The sequence below is a fragment of the Herpailurus yagouaroundi genome, unplaced genomic scaffold (assembly GCF_014898765.1).
Source record: "Herpailurus yagouaroundi ecotype Mexico unplaced genomic scaffold, PumYag 161, whole genome shotgun sequence".
Classification (NCBI taxonomy): domain Eukaryota; kingdom Metazoa; phylum Chordata; class Mammalia; order Carnivora; family Felidae; genus Herpailurus; species Herpailurus yagouaroundi.
In genome coordinates this window covers 24,943,654-24,961,873 of record NW_024412402.1, presented here as the reverse complement: position 1 = coordinate 24,961,873, position 18,220 = coordinate 24,943,654, and the positions used below count along the sequence as shown (strand labels likewise).

General features: G+C 52.4%; 1 protein-coding gene across 3 annotated transcripts in view; it reads left to right on the top strand.

Moving 5' to 3' along the window:
* IGSF9B (immunoglobulin superfamily member 9B) overlaps positions 1 to 18,220 on the top strand; it is a 50,763-nt gene that overhangs the window by 18,667 nt on the left and 13,876 nt on the right. For 2 of the 3 annotated variants that reach the window (XM_040483579.1, XM_040483581.1), the window contains exons 4-18: positions 311 to 462; positions 733 to 850; positions 2,183 to 2,324; positions 2,630 to 2,775; positions 5,487 to 5,629; positions 5,945 to 6,085; positions 6,170 to 6,286; positions 6,569 to 6,719; positions 7,803 to 7,926; positions 10,301 to 10,476; positions 11,554 to 11,780; positions 12,699 to 12,783; positions 14,993 to 15,154; positions 15,529 to 15,574; positions 16,145 to 17,794. In XM_040483579.1, the coding sequence (XP_040339513.1) occupies positions 311 to 462; positions 733 to 850; positions 2,183 to 2,324; positions 2,630 to 2,775; positions 5,487 to 5,629; positions 5,945 to 6,085; positions 6,170 to 6,286; positions 6,569 to 6,719; positions 7,803 to 7,926; positions 10,301 to 10,476; positions 11,554 to 11,780; positions 12,699 to 12,783; positions 14,993 to 15,154; positions 15,529 to 15,574; positions 16,145 to 17,794 (3,580 nt within the window). The remainder of the gene's footprint in view (positions 1 to 310; positions 463 to 732; positions 851 to 2,182; positions 2,325 to 2,629; positions 2,776 to 5,486; positions 5,630 to 5,944; positions 6,086 to 6,169; positions 6,287 to 6,568; positions 6,720 to 7,802; positions 7,927 to 10,300; positions 10,477 to 11,553; positions 11,781 to 12,698; positions 12,784 to 14,992; positions 15,155 to 15,528; positions 15,575 to 16,144; positions 17,795 to 18,220) is intronic. The other variant, XM_040483580.1, reaches the window with a different exon arrangement.

The window sequence follows — 18,220 nt, the reverse complement described above, 5'->3', positions numbered from 1 at the left end:
GCTTTGTCCTTAGTGCTGAGCATGGTGGCCTCCTTGTAGGTGCTCAGCAAATATTTGTTTATTGGGAATTAGCGAAGCACAATGGGAGAATATTAGAATTTGCACCCAGCCAGACTGACTTTGAATTTCAGGTCTCCTCTTCTCCTGTAAGACTCAGGCGCAGAGGATTTTACTTGTGTCCCCCTTCCTTCCTTTATCCTAGCACCTCGCGGAAGGTTAAGTATGAACACAATGGCCATGGTGCCTGGTGTGGGTGGGCACTGCATGCAGGGCGGCAGCCTGGCTAATCCCACCCTGCATCTCTCTGCAGCTCCTCCCACCTTTACGGAAACACCCCCCCAGTACATCGAGGCCAAGGAGGGCGGCAGTGTTACCATGACCTGCACAGCTTTTGGGAACCCCAAGCCCATTGTCACCTGGCTGAAGGAGGGGACACTCCTAGGTGCTAGTGGGAAATACCAGGTAAGTGTGGTTCTCCATTGGGGCTGCTGCACTTCTCCTTGCTTGCCCTTCCTTTGCCTCCTCCCTCTCCACGGTGGTCTCCTGCTTCATGTGACCAGTAACATTGCACAGCAGGCAGCCTTGTTGGTGTCTGTGGTTGAAGGCAGATGAACGGAGTGCCTGGCTCCATGTCTCCGTAGTGCATGAGCCCTGAGGCTATCTCTGCCTGAGGAGATAGCCCCTGGTGGGGCCCCAGTGTGGGTGCTGAGCTCCATCTCTCTTTGGCCCCAGGTGAGTGATGGCAGCCTGACGGTGACATCGGTCAGTAGGGAGGACAGAGGTGCCTACACCTGTCGCGCATACAGCATTCAGGGGGAGGCTGTTCATACCACCCACCTGCTTGTCCAAGGTAAGAGAGATTTCTCTGGCTTCTTCATGCCTCAGACCTTTTATAGGGACTTCCATCCCATCTGAGCTGCAGAGGGGTTTGCCCAGGGCACGACTGGCACAGCTGAGGTAGGTAGAGAGATGGGCAGTTCATGAGGAGTGGGGTTGGGCTCCCCCTGAGCATTGTGTAGTTCATAGCCCAAGTGCCCATGGTGGCCTGTTGTGGCCATCACACGGGATGACAGGAGGCACCATGTTGATGGTTACTCTGTCTGAGTAGTGTCCTGCTGTACCTCCATCTTCCCCAGGGGAGAAGACCTCCCTTAGGTTTCCACCCCGTTAGTGACGGCTTCAATAAATAAAGATAGGAATTCAATCCAAGCCTCAGACATTTAAAATAACACTGACGGGCATTTGGCAAAGCTGGGGTCTGCATGGTCAGCACTGGGAAATGCCAGTTTTCCCTGCCTGGGGCCCCAGTGTGCCCCAGAAGGACTAGCGTCAGGATGGCAGAATCTCTTTGTACTGAGCCCATCCACCCTCTTTGCCTCCCACCTGCTGCCTGCTGAAGGAGCGGGTGAGAGCTAGTGGTGGCTGTCTGGGCTGCCAGGGCTGCTGAGACACATGTTCTTTTTGCCTTCTTCTGACTTGGAGTGTTGCAGCATGGGCCAGAGGTCCCTCTGTAGATTGGAGAAGAGCTGCCCACTCTCAGGAGAGAGCAAAGTGGCAGCTGTGGCCTATCTGGAAAGCTAGCACCAGGGAGTTCTGGGATTTCACTCTCTGTTTACTCTGCTATCCCCCTGCCTCCTCTCCCCAAATCTGCCCTCTTGACCTCTGGCTGATAAGCAGCACAAGCCTTTTAACTCCTTTAGAAGCAAGATTATTCCTTGCTCTGGATTGAAAAGAGTGGCCTTTGTCCCTCATGCATGTCCCCTGCTCAGGTTCTGCTGGAGAGAAGGATGAGCAGGAAGGGGTATGTATGTCTATGTGTCTAGGGGTGAGATGGCTGGTTTGGGGAGCTTGTGCATGGAGGCAGGGTGCAGGTATACACCAACAAGGGTGTCTTGCAGCTGGCTCAGGGGGCTGGGGCTCACTGTGGTCACACCCCAGGACTTTTTGCATCTCTGGGACCTGTAAGGAGATTAAGAATGTGAGTGCTAGCAGTAGCTGGAAGCATCTCTGTGGCGACTGCCCAGGGTTGTGCTGTTGCCTCTTGAACCAGTGCTACCCTCCAGCTCCCTCCTGGAGTTTAGGCACTGCTTGCTGAGACCTCTCAGAGCTTCCTGGGAGGTCCCAGCACTGCTGTGCTCCCCTCCCATACCAGGTAAGGTTATGTTTATTTCCTATTCCCTAGGGCCTCCCTTCATCGTTTCCCCTCCTGAGAACATCACTGTCAACATATCCCAGGATGCTCTGCTCACCTGCCGGGCAGAGGCGTATCCCGGCAACCTTACCTACACCTGGTATTGGCAGGACGAGAACGTCTACTTCCAGAAGTGAGCATGCTACCCTGCCCTCTCAGTGGGGTCCCCAGACACCAGGCCTCCCAGGGGCAAGGCCTCTGAGCAGGGGCTGCTGCAGGCTGCTCTTGGGCTCTAGGAGCTTGCAGAGGGGAGGTCTAATCTGTCCCTCATGCAAGGCCAGTGTCTACACAGAGTGGCCTTGAGATGGGCCAGGAATATGAGGAGGCTCTGGCTCTCCTTGCCTCGTTCACAGAGAGGGGACTCCTTGCTGCCTTGCTCCACTGTCTCATGGAAGACCCTCTTCCCCCACCCCTCCTTGTCTCTTTGTGTGTTTGTAGTGACCTGAAGTTGAGAGTGCGGATCCTGATCGATGGGACCCTGATCATCTTCCGGGTGAAACCTGAGGATGCAGGGAAATACACCTGTGTTCCTAGCAACAGCCTGGGGCGCTCCCCTTCTGCCTCAGCATACTTAACTGTGCAGTGTGAGTAGGGATAGGGAGAGCAACACGTGGTGGGGGTTCCAGAAGATCCAAGCCACATTAGCCAGACTGGAGGCTGGAGGATAGTAAGAGACCGAGTGTCATTTGAGGGAATGTGGGCAGAAGAATGACAGGAAGCAGGGATAGCCCAACATGAGGCCAAGACTTGGGCTGGTCAGTTGAGGTGAAACAGTGCTTGCTGGGTGTCCTCTATGGGCCAGGCATCACTACAAGTGTTAACTGATTCATTCCATCAGTCAACAAGCTTAGGTTGGATTCAAGGATCGGTAGACCTTTTGAGCAGTTGTCTTTGTATTGAATGCTAGCCAACTCCTCTCTCTGGATGTTGAATGAGATGGTCTCTGGTCCTTTTTTTCTCAGGTATATGAGAGAGTGTAGGTGAAGCTGAAGTAGAGTTAGATTTCCTGCCAGCTCTATGCCTTCCCCCACTGTGGACAGCTGTTTGGAGTGAAGGGGACAGAACCCTCTTCTGGGGTGACTTGATCTAGTTCTGCCAGCATCTGGCTCCCTCTTGGCTTTCTTCTAGCTCTTCTCTAGGGCGGCCAGAGATCCAAATGGATGAGTTGCTCCTCATGCCAGAACAATTGAGGGCTTTTGTGCAAGTGCAATAATTCAGTTTGCTAATCTTGAATCCGGCAGTGTAGTCGATGCTTTCCCACCCCCTGGCAAGCTGATCATTGTGAGAAAGAGACAGAAGGATGAGTAATGAGGATTAATTTCTTTCTTTTGATTTGTGGATGGCCCTGTCACTCAGACAACAAAGGCCCTTCCTGGTTACCGTAGGTGACAGGCTTTTTATCACTTGAGGGCTAGTGTGGGAAGACTGCTCACCCGCAAGGGCATGCCGTGGCTGGGTGAGAAGTTCAATAGCCTAGAGATGCCCTGGTCAGCATGTGAGCTGAGAACAAGCAGAAGGACAGTTGATGACCCCAGGAAGTGGGGTTGGTCTCCAAAGCCACTCCAAACAGCTGGGTGTTTGCAATTGTCTACTGCTGAGTGGACGCTGTGGTGGTGGAGCCAAGCTGGACCTTTGAGCCCTGTCTAGCTTCTCACCTCAGATGCTTATTGTTTCCTTCTCCATGCAGTGATTTTGCTTGTGGGGACAAAGGCATCATTTTTCCACTTCCATTGTCATCAACTTAAAAAGGGCTTTTAGCATGCTATATGATGAGTCTAAGTTTTTAAGGGCTATGAGGCCCTACGAAAGCTATGTGGTGTGACCCAGGACATCAAGCACTTCCCACCCTGACCTGCAGTAGGAAAAAGCAAGTCAAGAAGCTATTTAAACATGACTTACCATGTGCCCCAAGCTGTGCTAGATGTGGAGCAGCTAAGGGCAGGGAAGAGTCCACTTGGAGTAGCATCTTGTCTAGCTATGTCACTTGGGCTAGAAGGTGGCGGGGGCAGAGAGAGAGAGAACCAGCAGGGGTAGTCTTCAGAAGGATGAGGAATGTAACCAAAAGTAAGGCCCCCATCCATGAAGCCATGGGCCATTCTGTGCCAAGAGGGGTATGCGGTTTCTGCGTCTTTCCCCAGTGCCATCACCCACTGCAGCTTGTCCCTTTTTACCTCCTTTTTGCCTTCAGAGGGAATCCGGGGGGTGAGATTTTCAGGTGGGTGAGACAAGGATCTTTATTTCTGCTAAAAAGCAGCGTTCAGAGTATTTCCCATTCATAAACCCTTTGAAAAATCTTGGAGGCAAAAAAAAAAAAAAAAAAAAAAAAAAAAAAAAAACTCTACATACAAAAGAAGGAAGTTATGTCTAAATATATCACTCGGCCTGATATTTATGTAATGCTGTTCTCTGAAGAGCTCCAAATGCTTAAAACATACCAGCTCATTCATCCTCACTGCCTCACTGGAAGTTCTGGATCTTTCTCCTGGTCGCCCTCAGGGGAAATTGGGGAGAATGGAAAGGTGATGAGTCACCCACATCACAGGATGTGCTCCTCTTGCTGCTCTCGTGGGAAACTTTCATCCATTCTGTGGCCAAAGCTGATTCCGTATTCCAGAGGCACAGAGGGGAAACTGAGGCCAAGAGGGGCTGGACAGCTAGCAGAATGGAGAGGAGAGGAAAGAACCACTGGTGGTCATGTCTCTGAACACAGAATGTAGAACTGATGTTCCACTTTTGGTTTAGGATGTGGAGCGAGAGAGAGCTGCTTGGTGTCCAAGACACACTTGGGATGAGGAATGGTCGGTGGAGGATAGGGTCAAATGTTGACTTTGAGTTTGGAGTCTAGGGGCTGGGGAAATGGACATCCAGGGTCCTTAGTCTGCAGTTCAGTCCATGTGTAGGAGCATTTGAGGGGTGTTAGGGATTTAGGCAGGTGAAAACATGCCTTTGGGTGCCTCCAGACATTTGAAACAGAAGTTCTTAAGAATACAGTAGGCTGGGCAGATGAAAAGCCGCCGGCAGCCCACACTGCACTGGGGCAGCCTGATGTGGCCTCTGCGCTTTGTCTGTCTTGTTCCTCATGGTGGTCCAGGTACCTGGCACTGTTGTGAGCACTGAGGACATAGGCAGTGTTTACTGAATGGGTGGATGGGTATGAATGGCAGTTCCTTGGAGTAGGAGTGTCTGTATGAGACCCCAGGGGTTTATGTGGTGGTTTGGCCCCCTGCCCAGATCTCTCACTCCTTGACTGCCCTCCTGCCTTTCTTCTCTCCCACCCCATGCTACCCCTCTACAGATCCAGCCCGTGTCCTCAACATGCCCCCTGTCATCTACGTGCCCGTGGGAATTCACGGCTATATCCGATGCCCTGTGGATGCAGAGCCACCAGCCACCGTGGTCAAGTGGAACAAAGATGGCCGCCCCCTGCAGGTTGAGAAGGTGCTGAAAAGATGCATGTGGGGTCACAGTGAGACTCTCCTGATGCTGAGCTGCTGCCTCTGAGGGTCTGGTTCCCTGCAGGACTCCTCTAGTCCCTACCAAAAAACTCTGAGAAAGCAACGAGCTGCTTCCTGTGGCGGGTCTACACTCTGGTAGAGCTTTTGCCATTCTCCCAGGGCACTTAGACAACCCCTTACCCCACACTAGCTGGTGCTGTGTCCAGGTCTGCGAAGTTAGGTCTGGCCTGGTGGGGGCTGGGACCGAGCTTCTGTCCCCTGACCATTGCTCCCTGTTCTGCTGTCTGTGCTCTGACAGAACCTGGGTTGGACCTTGATGGAGGATGGCTCTATTCGGATTGAGGAGGCCACAGAGGAGGCTCTTGGCACTTACACCTGTGTGCCTTACAACACCTTGGGGACCATGGGCCAGTCTGCTCCTGCACGGCTTGTCCTGAAGGTGAGGCCCAGGGCTGAGAGTGGCCTCCATGGGAGTGGGCAAGCTGAAATGATTGACTTCATGGCCTTGCTGTGCTCTCCCTAGGACCCCCCGTATTTTACGGTGCTACCAGGCTGGGAGTATAGGCAGGAGGCTGGCCGGGAGCTGCTTATCCCCTGTGCTGCTGCAGGGGACCCTTTCCCTGTCATCACTTGGAGAAAGGTACCTTCAGGTTCTGGAGCTCTTGGGAAGTGTGCTGGAGGGGCAAGATCTGGTAGTGCTCTGTTGTGACCGGGCCAGGTGCTGAGCAGTGGGGCTGACTTCTAGAGTGATGGGTGCTCTGGAGGAGGGGCAGTGGGGGTGTGGGCTGAATGTTCGGGTACCACTTGCTCCTCCTGTTCTTGGGCCTCTGATGTGTTGGTGGCTTCTCTTCTTCCCTGCTGACCCGGCTCCTCCCCTGCCGACCCGCTCCTGCCTTCCTCTTTGCCCCCTTGTTTGGCCAAGGTAGGGAAGCCCAGCAGAAGCAAGCACAATGCCCTGCCCAGCGGGAGTCTCCAGTTTCGAGCCCTGAGTAAGGAGGACCACGGGGAGTGGGAGTGCATCGCCACCAACGTGGTCACCAGCATCACTGCCAGTACCCACCTGACCGTCATCGGTACGGGGGCTGTGGGCAGGAGGGCTGTGGTCTGGGCATTGGACACTGTCTACCCTTTCTGGGCATCTTTCTTGAGTCGGCCCACCCCTGAATCAGGAGCCTGCCACGTGTAACCCTAGCCCTCTGTGGACTCTATACAAGGGAAGGTGACATGGGGCCTGTCCTGGGGAGATCTTTTTCTGGCAAAATGTACCCAGCAACACCCCCCATAGAAATGAGGCAGGTGTGTGGGCAGTAGCGACTGTGTCTAGGCCTAGAAGGGGAGCTGGAAGAATGGAATGAGGGGGATCTGGGAGGGGACCAGTGTGCTGAGCTCCAGCAGCTGGGCCTGGCCTGGAGGTTACTGGCATTCCCATTTCCGGGGTGCCAGGGGTTATGTTCCCACTTCTTTTGCCTGAGGTGTGTGTCCCTAAGACCTCAGCTTGTAGCCTGCCCCTCTGGGGACTGATAGCTAGTTGTAACAGTGGCCAACACTTCGAGCATTTACCACCAGTTTTAGGCTCTGTCCCAGTTGGTGCCCTATCATTTTTAACCTATGAGGTGAGAGCTGATATTTCCCCAGTGTACATACATTGAAACCAAGGCTGGCATGGATCACACACCTTGCCGAACATCACATCACTAATAACTGCTGGGTCCCGGACTCAAACACAAGTAGAAGTTCTTAATAGTTGTGTTGTGCTGCCTCTCACTCTGATGTTCGGGTGGAATATGGCTATCTCTCATGAGGCCAGAGAACTTTATAGGAGAGGGACTTTTTAGCTTGGACTGTGACCTTGAGAGAGAGTGTTTCTGTATTTGCCAGGTGAGCACAGGATTTTGGCCTGGGATGACGAAGGTTCTGGTTTCCCTTTGGCCATGTTCCTGATGTTCGTGCCATATCTTGCTAGAAGGACTCTATGGCACAGTGGGATGGCTTTTCTTCTGCAGTCCTACTGCTCAGGGCATCAGCTCCTCAGCATCCCTCGCCATTCCGCGCTCCACTTGAGGCACTGCATTTTGCTACTACGCAGTGCCACTGTGGGTGCCCAGCTCACTGGGCCCAGTTCATTTCAGTCTGAGAGCACTCCACTTGGTCTCCAGGCACCAGCCCCCATGCCCCGGGCAGTGTCCGGGTCCAGGTCTCCATGACAACTGCCAACGTGTCCTGGGAGCCAGGCTATGATGGAGGATTCGAGCAGACATTCTCAGTTTGGTACGGACCTCTGTGAGTCACCCCCGCATGCTTTGCTCTCTGCTTCTCCCTCCCCCAACCCCTGACTTCAGTCAGCCCCTGGGGCGGGTGGACGTTATGAGAAGGATACAGTTCTTTGCCTGCTAGACCTCCAGTCAGTGAGGTGTGTTGACATAGTGACTAGGTCTTGTGGGGAATGGGCACGTCTGTGAGGGATTCGGGGCATTCTGCATTCCCAGCCTGAAAGGTTTGGATGCCAATTTAGGCTGTTGCCTGAATTGACCATCACCCTCTGCTGCTCTCTCTTCAGCTTATCTCACTACCCCTTTTTGTGTCCTTGGTTCATGCTTCTTTTAGGTTCCTCTGTCCTCTGGAGTCTGGAAGAGACTCCCAATCTTCAGTGGCATTGAGAAACAGCCCAGCTGGAAGCGTAGAATCTAATTTTTATTCTCTCGCTTTCCCAGTAGTTCCAGAAACTGATGTGAAGTGGTGCTCGCCTTCTGGCCTTGTCTTCAGCATCTTCATTTTCTCTAGGACCCTGTGTTTCTATTGTGTTTATATCTCTGCTATTAATTTGGCCGGATGTAGTGATTTGAGATCTTTGCTTAAACCTTGGGGTAGGTAAGGGATCTTAAAGATGCATACATAAATCAGGCTGAGGTCAAGAGGCACAGAAAAGGTGGAGAGAGGGGCCGTAGTGGACCTCCTTCCCATCACGCAAAGGTTTTTCTCCCCCACATTCCTATCCTGAGCCAAGAACTGGCCACCTGCAATATGGGACATCCTTGAGTGGGAAGGATGAGCCCTCTCACTTCCTCCTTTTCAGACCTGCCTCATCTGGCTATGTATTCCCAGCCAGGCTCGATCAGGGCCTAGGAAGGAGGAAATATTCCTGCAGAGGGCAACTCATGGAGATTCAGGGAGAGCCCTTGATACACTAGTCAACATCAAGGGGGGTTAAGAGGAAGCTGCCCTCTTTCCCATCATGATGTTTTGGTGGGTACATCCTGAATATTCTGGATGTTTTGAGTTCTGACTAGGCAAACAACCTAGATGATGAGTGTGGGGAACTCTCTGAGTTGCAACCAGAACATCCTCCACCCCTTAATCTCTGTTCCTCCCAAGGCAAGGTGGGGGGCTGGGCGGGGGAGGGCTCCTGACAACCCTGCCAGGTGACTGCTGCAAGAATCATGGTGCTGCTGGGCAGCTGTGTGTCCAGGGAAGGGCCTCTGGCAAGGCCAGGCCATCTTTGGGGATGTCCAAGTGGCAGGTCTGGGTGTAGATTGGGGTTTCCCTCACTGCTTGCGGTCCTGCTCCATGCTGCTGCTCATCTGCACCGCTTTATCACACTTTGCTCACTTGCTTTGGTGCCCGGGGCGGTGGGGTGGGGGCGGGTGGGAAGGGTAGTTGCAAAGTTTGGGGAGGTCTTCTTCCCTCCTGTTGTTCTGATTGCTGCTGACTCTCCACGTATTGACTCAGACATTTGGCACTGGCTTCTTTTTGCTGTGCTTTTTGCTGCCTCAGCTCAAACTCCTAAGCATTCATGGTAGTGAGCATTTAAACCTAGAGGGAACCCTGTGAGCGGGCATCCACTAAGTTGTAGCTCAGGGCTGCAGGAAGAAAGCTGCCCAGGGTCTCAGTCCCATAGGATGATGTCTCCTCCCCGTGGTGATCCCAGGGCACTGCACCTGGAAATAGCAGGGATGGAGAGTTAGGTGGGCGGTGTAGAACAAACGCTAACCTTCACCCCGAGTTCCAGGGTCCTCTACACACAGTGTGACCTTGCCCTTGATTATGAGTTCTAACTGTTAAGGCCTTAAGGATCCTGGTCCTCACTGTGGGGAAATCCCTGCTCATTTTTGTCTTATACCCTAGGCTTCTTCAGGTGACTCAAACCTTGTTGGACTGAGTGAGCCCTCTGGGTTACTTTACTCCCTACTTTTCACTGTCCCTGGGAGGGTGGGCAGCTGAGGTCACCTGGATTTCTTCCCTAGTCCTGCCATTGCTGAATTGCTCATCCTCACTTCCCCACGATGGTACCTGCCTTGTTCCTACTGTCCTTACTCTCCCAAGGCAGATGTACTCTTAGGGCTGTGACCAGGGTAAAGATCCCCCGCCCCCCAGTGCAATTGGTAGTTTGACCAGTATTGTAAGCATCACTTATATCTAAGGGTTCCTTTTAGTAGAGGTGGTGCCAGTGGTGGCTGGCGACCGGCGTTAAAAAGACTGGCACAGCCAGAGTTGGGAAGGTCATCCCACCTTGGTCATTTCCTCTTTCTATCCTAAAGCCAGGGAAGGCCAGGTCTGCCCAGTGCCACCTCCTTGAGGACCTTGCATGCATTCTCGTGTCTCCAGTGTAACCCACCCCACCTCCTTGTCCCCGATCCTCTCTCTTTCTTTTGGCCAGGATGAAGCGGGCACAGTTTGGGCCCCATGACTGGCTATCTTTGCCAGTGCCACCGGGACCCAGCTGGTTGCTAGTGGATGCCCTGGAGCCTGAGACAGCATACCAGTTCAGCGTCCTGGCCCAGAACAAGCTGGGAACGAGCGCCTTCAGTGAGGTGGTCACTGTGAACACTTTAGGTGAGGACCCCGGGCTGGGATGTCTTGAGGATATTTCCTGGAGGATCTGGGTAAAGACGGTAATGGTGGTGATGATCCTAGCAGATAACATTTACTTCTTACTATATGCCAGGCACCTTGCTACATGCTTCAGGTAATCATGTCATTTGATCTCCCAAGAAAGACTTCTCATCCCATTCTTTGAGTTTTGCCTGGACCATAGTGCCTTGACCCACATCAGAGCACTTTGGGCCAGGTTCCTTTCAACATTTATCCTTCCTTGGTAAGCCACATGTTTGCATCTTCCTGTGGCTTCACAGGGCAGGCTAGGAATCCTTCTTCCTCCTTCTGCACCCTTGCTATTCTTTCCTCTGGCCCTTGGCCTCATTTGGTGGCTGGTGTGTGGCCAGTTCTCCCTGTCAAATCTTAGTCATGCTGACTCTTCCTTCCTGGACCCAGTGGCTCACTCCATTCCACCTGGAGAGCGCCGTGAACAGGTGGCACCCCTCCAGCCTGTTCCTGGATCCTTTACTGCCACTAGGGGGTGCAGCAGTGATGGGATGCTTACCCCTGCTCTGGAGCTTTCCTCCTTGGCCTTTTTATTCTCCACCTGTGCCAAGAAGGCAATTGAGAGCAGACAATGTGCTATGAGAAGACAATTCTAGCTCCTTGGAAGAAAACATAAAATACATTTTGTAGTATCTTTTTAAAGATATTATCTTATTTAAAAGATTACATTTAATTCTTCCATCTCCTAACTCTCTACACGACAACCACCCACCCCCCCGCCCCACCCTGGTGATTTGTGGTTTTTTTTTTTTTTTTTTTCCATTTGAGACACTTCATTCCCTCATCTATGTTTTTAGAAATGCTGAGAAAATAGGTTCTTGTGGCTGTGGGCCACTTCCCTTGGGTGAGGAGGGCTCTTTTGTGTGACACTCTTATCTCTGAAATGACTCCTGCATGGCAAAGTGACCATTGCCTTGGGGCCACAGTGCCCTAGAGACATATGCTGAGCCAGAAGGCACTTTAGAGAGGTGAGGGTACAATGATCTCGGCATCGCCACATACTTTCCCTCTCTCCCCTCTGTGCCACAGCATTCCCTATCACAACTCCAGAACCCCTGGTGCTGGTTACCCCACCGAGGTGCCTCACAGCCAATCGGACCCAGCAGGGTGTGCTCCTGTCTTGGTTACCCCCTGCCAATCACAGCTTTCCCATTGACCGCTACATCATGGAATTTCGTGTCGGGGAACACTGGGAGACGTTAGATGGTGCCATCCCGGGCACTGATGGAGACTTCTTTGCCAAGGATCTGTCACAGGTGAGGTGTCCAGCCTTTCCTTCCTGCTGTTCCCAAATTCTGGAAGTGTCATGACTCTCTGGAGTCACTGAACGCTTTGAGTGAGGTGTACAAGTCAGGTGTACAAGGTGTACAAGGCTGAGCCATGTGCTGCCCCACACCGTGATTCCTTTATTCTCAGATCTGCTACCGAGGTCTGGGATCCGTAGATCATGGCAACTGGGGTCCTACAGACTCAGGACCAGTGTTTGGCAGTGGTGACTTTTATTGCCTTGAGGGCTTTTTCCACATACAGACATAAGCTGGAGCCAGGCAGAGCAGGTTAGGAGCCCAGATTGTGTAAATAGACAGTGACCTCAGCTCCCTGCTAGGGGTCTAACTTGGGCTGGGTGAAGGATTTCCCAGAAGGATTGTCTTCTAGCTTTGCCCAGGGAAGGACCCCTGCTTTAACAATTTAGAGTCCCTAGAGGAATATATATATATATATATATATATATATATATATATATATTCCAGCTGACCCTCCGCTTTAAACTTTTATGTCTCTCTAGCTGGAGAGAGGAAACAGCTTATTATTACATGGATATAGATAGCCTCATCTATCTTTCTGTGTTCCTTCCCTGGACACTCATTTAATGATAGCATTGGGGCTCCTGAGAGCCTGTGTGAGCATCTCTTTCCAACTCTGCTTTCAGTGCCCTCACTTTTGTAGATTGAAATCTGCCATGGTAGGAGTATTTTTATCATGGAAATTGGCAAGTGCGTTTTTCAAATCAGGACTTTTTTCTTTTAACCTGAGAGCTGGTTGTTCAACACTTGCAGTATGCCACTGCTTTGGGTACCCCATTCCATGAAAGGTCATTGCAGGGTGGGTGTAGTGGTGGGTCAGTGGCTGTCTCAGATTTCTGGGCTGACAGGCTATTATCCCTGGGACTGTAGGACACCTGGTACGAGTTCCGGGTTCTGGCCGTCATGCAGGATCTGATCAGTGAGCCCAGCAACATTGCCGGTGTCTCCAGCACAGGTACTTGGGCTGGGGGGTTCTCTTACAACTGTGGGGGGTAAAAGCCACATGGGAATCCCCCAGTGAGATAGCTAAAATGAGGAAAGAAGACTGAATTGGAAGCAGTGGAGAGCTCTGGTTGAAGCTGTGAGTTGTAGTGTTTCTTAAGGCCCTCCGACCCATTCTTCTGCATCCATGATGGACAGGATTTCTCCAACTAAAGAGCTGCGTTTATGACACTTTCTAAAAGATAGCTGCAGAAAGAAATGTTGCTAATCTCATTATAGTTGTCAAAAATAACTTGACTTAAGTTCTTTTGCTATAAAATCCCTGTTTCCTCCAGTGTTGTCCTCTGTAATGGGCTGGGGCAGTGAACTGGAGAGACAACAGGTCAGCACGTATTTATTGAGTGCCTATTATAAGACTGCTTTATAATTATGGTGGTTTTATTTGGAAAATTACTGTTTGGTGTTGTTTCCCTCTACCCCTTCGTCTCCCTAGATTTTTTTTCAGGCTAAATACAGCCAACTCCCTAGCATTTTCCCCACTTATCTTTCTTTCTCTTGGCCCTGGTCCCATTTATACACATCTTTCTCCGCTGCAGTTCCTGCCTGAACACAGAAGAACCCCTCCCTTGCCCAGTGAAGTGGCTCCCTAGGTCTGGGAAGAGGCTTTTGCTTAGTGATCAAGCAATGGCACCATTTCCATGGGCACTGCTCACACAAAGACCTCTGGGACCAGTTGGCTCAGAGCTTGGCCAAGAAGCTCATGTAGTAGTACTCACAGAGCTATAGAAGCACCAGAGTAGGCAGACTTGGGGGAGGAGAAGGAAAGACTGAAGTGGCACCAGAGCCCTGGGGCAGTGGGGTGTGACTTCTGCATCATGCTAGGCACCATGGACCTTTCTTTCTTTCTTCCTTTCCTTTCCTTTCCTTTCCTTTCCTTTCCTTTCTTTCTTTCTTTCTTTCTTTCTTTCTTTCTTTCTTTCTTTCTTCCTTCCTTCCTTCCTTCCTTCCTTCCTTTCTTTCTTTCTTTCTTTCTTTCTTTCTTTCTCTTGCTTTCTTTCTTACAAAAGTCCTGCTATAGACACATACCTCTGTCGTGGCTTCCCTCTAGAGAAGAGACCCAGAGGAACAGGGAACCGAGTTTGCAGGATAGAAGATGTGAAGGTTTTCATCAGTGAACTATTCTGTGTACAGGGAAGATTCCCCATGAGTGAATGAAGGTGCAGCAACCTCAGCTCCCCTCCCCCCATCTTTAAGCCCCCCATTCCCAAAAGCTGTAGCATTCATTTGCCAACTCAACTCATCAGTGTGATTTGGGTTATTTTCATCCATCGTTATATCACCATAACAATGGGTTCCAGCCAAATATATCAGACTGCACAGAACCTAAAAAGTGGCACTTACTGTTATAACTGACTTTGAAGTAGGGTACAATAGATGGGGTCTAGTCCTGGCTCCACTAACAAGCTGTGTGGATTTGGGCACAAAGTGAAACTCACTTCTTTACCTGTAAAATGAAGTGGGACCTGTGTTGAATGTCTGTGCTAGCTCCAGTATTCTGAACTTGAGATGACCAGGACGTGCTAACCTTCCCTGTAGAAGTTGCTTAGTTGTGCTATAATGACTTAGAAATAGATCTGAATTCTGTGGTCACAAACTCTTCTCCCTGCTATAGCATTTTCCCCTCAAGGTACCTTCACATCTACACTCTCATTTTGTTAAGATGACATAGCAGAAAGCAGAAAATACCAACAAGAGGTCAGAGTAGCAGTGTTGTGGTTTGGGCACTGATCTGTAGTATCTATGTAAGCAAGTTGCTCAAACTCTGCCATGACAGTTTCTTTACCTTAGAAAATGAGAGCAATAGCATGTGCTCTGTCTCATTTGAGGGTATCAGGTAATATGCATGAGAGCCCTTTGCAAACAGCAGTAGCCAACTATAGATTATTATTGAAATTATTACCCTTATGGGGTAAGGTATAGATGTGATTTCTTCTTTACAAGCTCTGTAGGTATCACTTGACTTCCATAAACTAGTCTTTTCTGTCTCTTCCCCATCTATACAAACCTCTTCAAGTGCTAGAGTTGAACATGGAGCCTGAGCTTTAACATTGTCTGTTCTACAGAGGTAGGGAAAAATACTTGGGAGCTACTTGTCAGTGTAGGTGGGGGCTGTTATGGGAGGGAGGTAGGGAGTCATGTGTGTTCCTCGCCCCTCCCTGCAGACATCTTCCCACAGCCGGACCTGACCGATGATGGGCTAGCTCGGCCTGTGTTGGCTGGAATCGTAGCTACCATCTGCTTCTTGGCAGCTGCCATCCTGTTCAGCACTCTGGCCGCCTGCTTTGTCAACAAGCAGCGCAAGCGTAAGCTCAAGCGCAAAAAAGGTGGGTGTTTGCCCCCACCACCCTGCTCTACCTGGCTCAGTTTCAAATGCTCCCCATTGGGAGAGAAGGTCCACTTTTAGCATGGTCTCCCTTGAAAAAAAGGGAAATTGGAATCTTATGGGTAGAACTACCAGCAGGACTTGATCTGGAAAAGGGAGTAAGAAAGAAGGATGCTGGGGAGGGTGTGCTGGGGCCAGAATGAGAGAGAAGGCAGGTGTAGTGGTGGGCACAGGACTCTGGACTGGACCCAAAGATGCCTAACATTGGAAGGGCTTGCTGTCCTATGTAGCTTTGCTCCAGCCCCTGAGGACACCTGAGATAAATCTTGTATCCCTGGCCTCAGTAGGGTCTCTTCCCCTTCTTTTTCCTTCCAGATCCTCCACTCTCCATCACTCACTGCAGAAAGAGCTTGGAGTCTCCGTAAGTGCCCCTGCTGTTGTGGTGTATGGGCAGAGGGTTGAGGGTGGAGACAGGCAGGTGGTTTGTCTCACTCAGCCCCAAGACAAGTGTTTCCAAATTGTTTGCTGTTAACTGATCTGCACGGTAATTTTAAGTTGTCCACATTAACAGAGGGAGCAGTAGAGTGGACAGTCCAAATTAGCAGATAATCTCCTTAGCTTTGGAACGTGTTTATTTTTTTTCATCCTAATAGATTTGCGTTCATAGTGTGTTTTGCTTAAGTTAATATTAAGATGGGCTTGCATTGCTTGAACACCCTGGAAATGAAGGTGACTAGACAGAGTGTGGCAGACAGTAAGGGCAGGGCAGAATGAAAGTAGAAATGTGGGTGTTCATTAAAAAAATGGCCAGCACACATTTAGACAGTGGAGAGTTGGCCAAGGTATTTCATGCCAAAATATGCAGCCCATCTGCACCCCTTTTCCTTAGTATTATCTTAGGTGTTTGTGGTTGTTTGTTAAGAGAAGAAAAAGAAGTACAGGAGCAGGTGTGCCCTGCCTCACACTCCGGCTCCTTCACTCACCCCCACAGCCTGTCATCTGGCAAGGTGAGCCCTGAGAGCATCCGCACTCTCCGGGCCCCATCGGAGTCCTCTGATGACCAAGGCCAGCCAGCAGCCAAGAGGATGCTGAGTCCCACCCGGGAGAAAGAGCTGTCATTGTACAAGAAGACCAAGAGGGCCATCAGCAGCAAGAAGTACAGCGTGGCCAAGGCTGAGGCTGAGGCTGAGGCCACGACACCCATTGAGCTCATCAGCAGAGGCCCTGATGGCCGCTTTGTGATGGATCCCTCTGAGATGGAGCCCTCGATGAAGAGCAGGCGCATTGAGGGCTTTCCCTTTGCCGAGGAGACGGACATGTACCCTGAGTTCCGCCAGTCAGATGAGGAGAACGAGGACCCGCTGGTGCCCACATCTGTGGCTGCCTTGAAGTCCCAGCTGACCCCTCTGTCATCCAGCCAGGAGTCCTACCTGCCACCACCAGCATACAGCCCTCGGTTCCAGCCCCGTGGGCTGGAGGGCCCCGGCGGCCTGGAAGGTCGGCTCCAGGCCACAGGCCAAGCCAGACCTCCCGCCCCCCGGCCCTTCCACCATGGCCAGTATTATGGGTACCTCAGCAGCAGCAGCCCTGGGGAGGTGGAGCCACCGCCCTTCTACATGCCAGAAGTGGGCAGCCCCTTGAGCTCTGTCATGTCCTCCCCACCCCTGCATACTGAGGGGCCTTTTGGCCACCCCACCATTCCTGAGGAAAACGGAGAGAACGCTTCCAACAGCACGCTGCCCTTGACTCAGACACCCACGGGAGGGCGCTCCCCTGAGCCCTGGGGTCGGCCAGAATTCCCCTTTGGGGGACTGGAAACCCCGGCCATGATGTTTCCCCACCAGCTGCACCCCTGTGACGTAGCCGAGAGTCTGCAGCCCAAGGCTTGCCTCCCTCGAGGACTGCCCCCCACCTCCCTGCAGGTGCCCGCGGCCTACCCGGGCATCCTGTCTCTGGAGGCGCCCAAGGGCTGGGCAGGCAAGTCGCCGGGCAGAGGCCCCGTCCCAGCACCGGCCTCCGCTAAGTGGCAGGACAGACCTATGCAACCTCTGGTGAGCCAAGGGCAGCTAAGACATACCAGCCAAGGTATGGGCATACCCGTGTTGCCTTACCCCGAGCCGGCTGAGCCGGGGGGGCACAGCGGCCCCAGCACATTTGGCCTGGACACCCGGTGGTACGAGCCCCAGCCCCGGCCCCGGCCCAGCCCCCGGCAGGCCAGGCGCGCCGAGCCCAGTTTACATCAAGTGGTGCTACAGCCCTCCCGGCTCTCGCCTCTGACCCAAAGTCCCCTGAGCTCCCGCACCGGCTCCCCTGAGCTTGCCGCCCGGGCCCGGCCCCGCCCGGGCCTCCTGCAGCAGGCAGAAATGTCGGAGATCACCCTGCAGCCACCAGCCGCTGTCAGCTTCTCTCGCAAGTCCACGCCATCCACCGGCTCCCCTTCCCAGAGCAGCCGCAGCGGGAGCCCCAGCTACCGGCCCACCATGGGCTTCACCACTCTGGCCACAGGCTACCCCTCCCCTCCGCCAGGCCCTGCAGGGCCTGCGGACAACCTGGATGTGTTTGGACAGACGCCTTCCCCTCGAAGGATGGGGGAGGAGCTGCTCAGACCAGAGCCCCCCCCACCGCCATTACCTACTTCAGGGTGAGTGTGAGCTGGTTTCTCCTGCCCACCTCCACCTGGTCATCTTCCACTCCCCATTCCTTACCTGCCCTCCACCCCTTCCATCAACCTAAATGACAGGGCTTGTCTGGACATGGTGCAGCATCCCTTCGGGAGAGTTCTGGTCTTGGCATCGACAGGGTGTGGTCATGGGGTTGAAGGTGGGGCTTACCTGCCCAGGTACCCTGCCAGGAGCATGAGGGATCTCCTCTACCCAGCCCAGAGATCTCAGGAGGCCCCCAGGGTGATGCGGAATGGACACACGTGGGCAAGGAGAGGAGGGTGTGGTGTGTCCGAGTGAGGGGTCACCTCAGTTACTCTTAGAGTGGAGAGCTCTCCATATCCCCGTGATCCTGGCTTTGGGGGTGGTTCCAGGGTTTACCCAGAGACCTTGTATCCAGCCTCCTT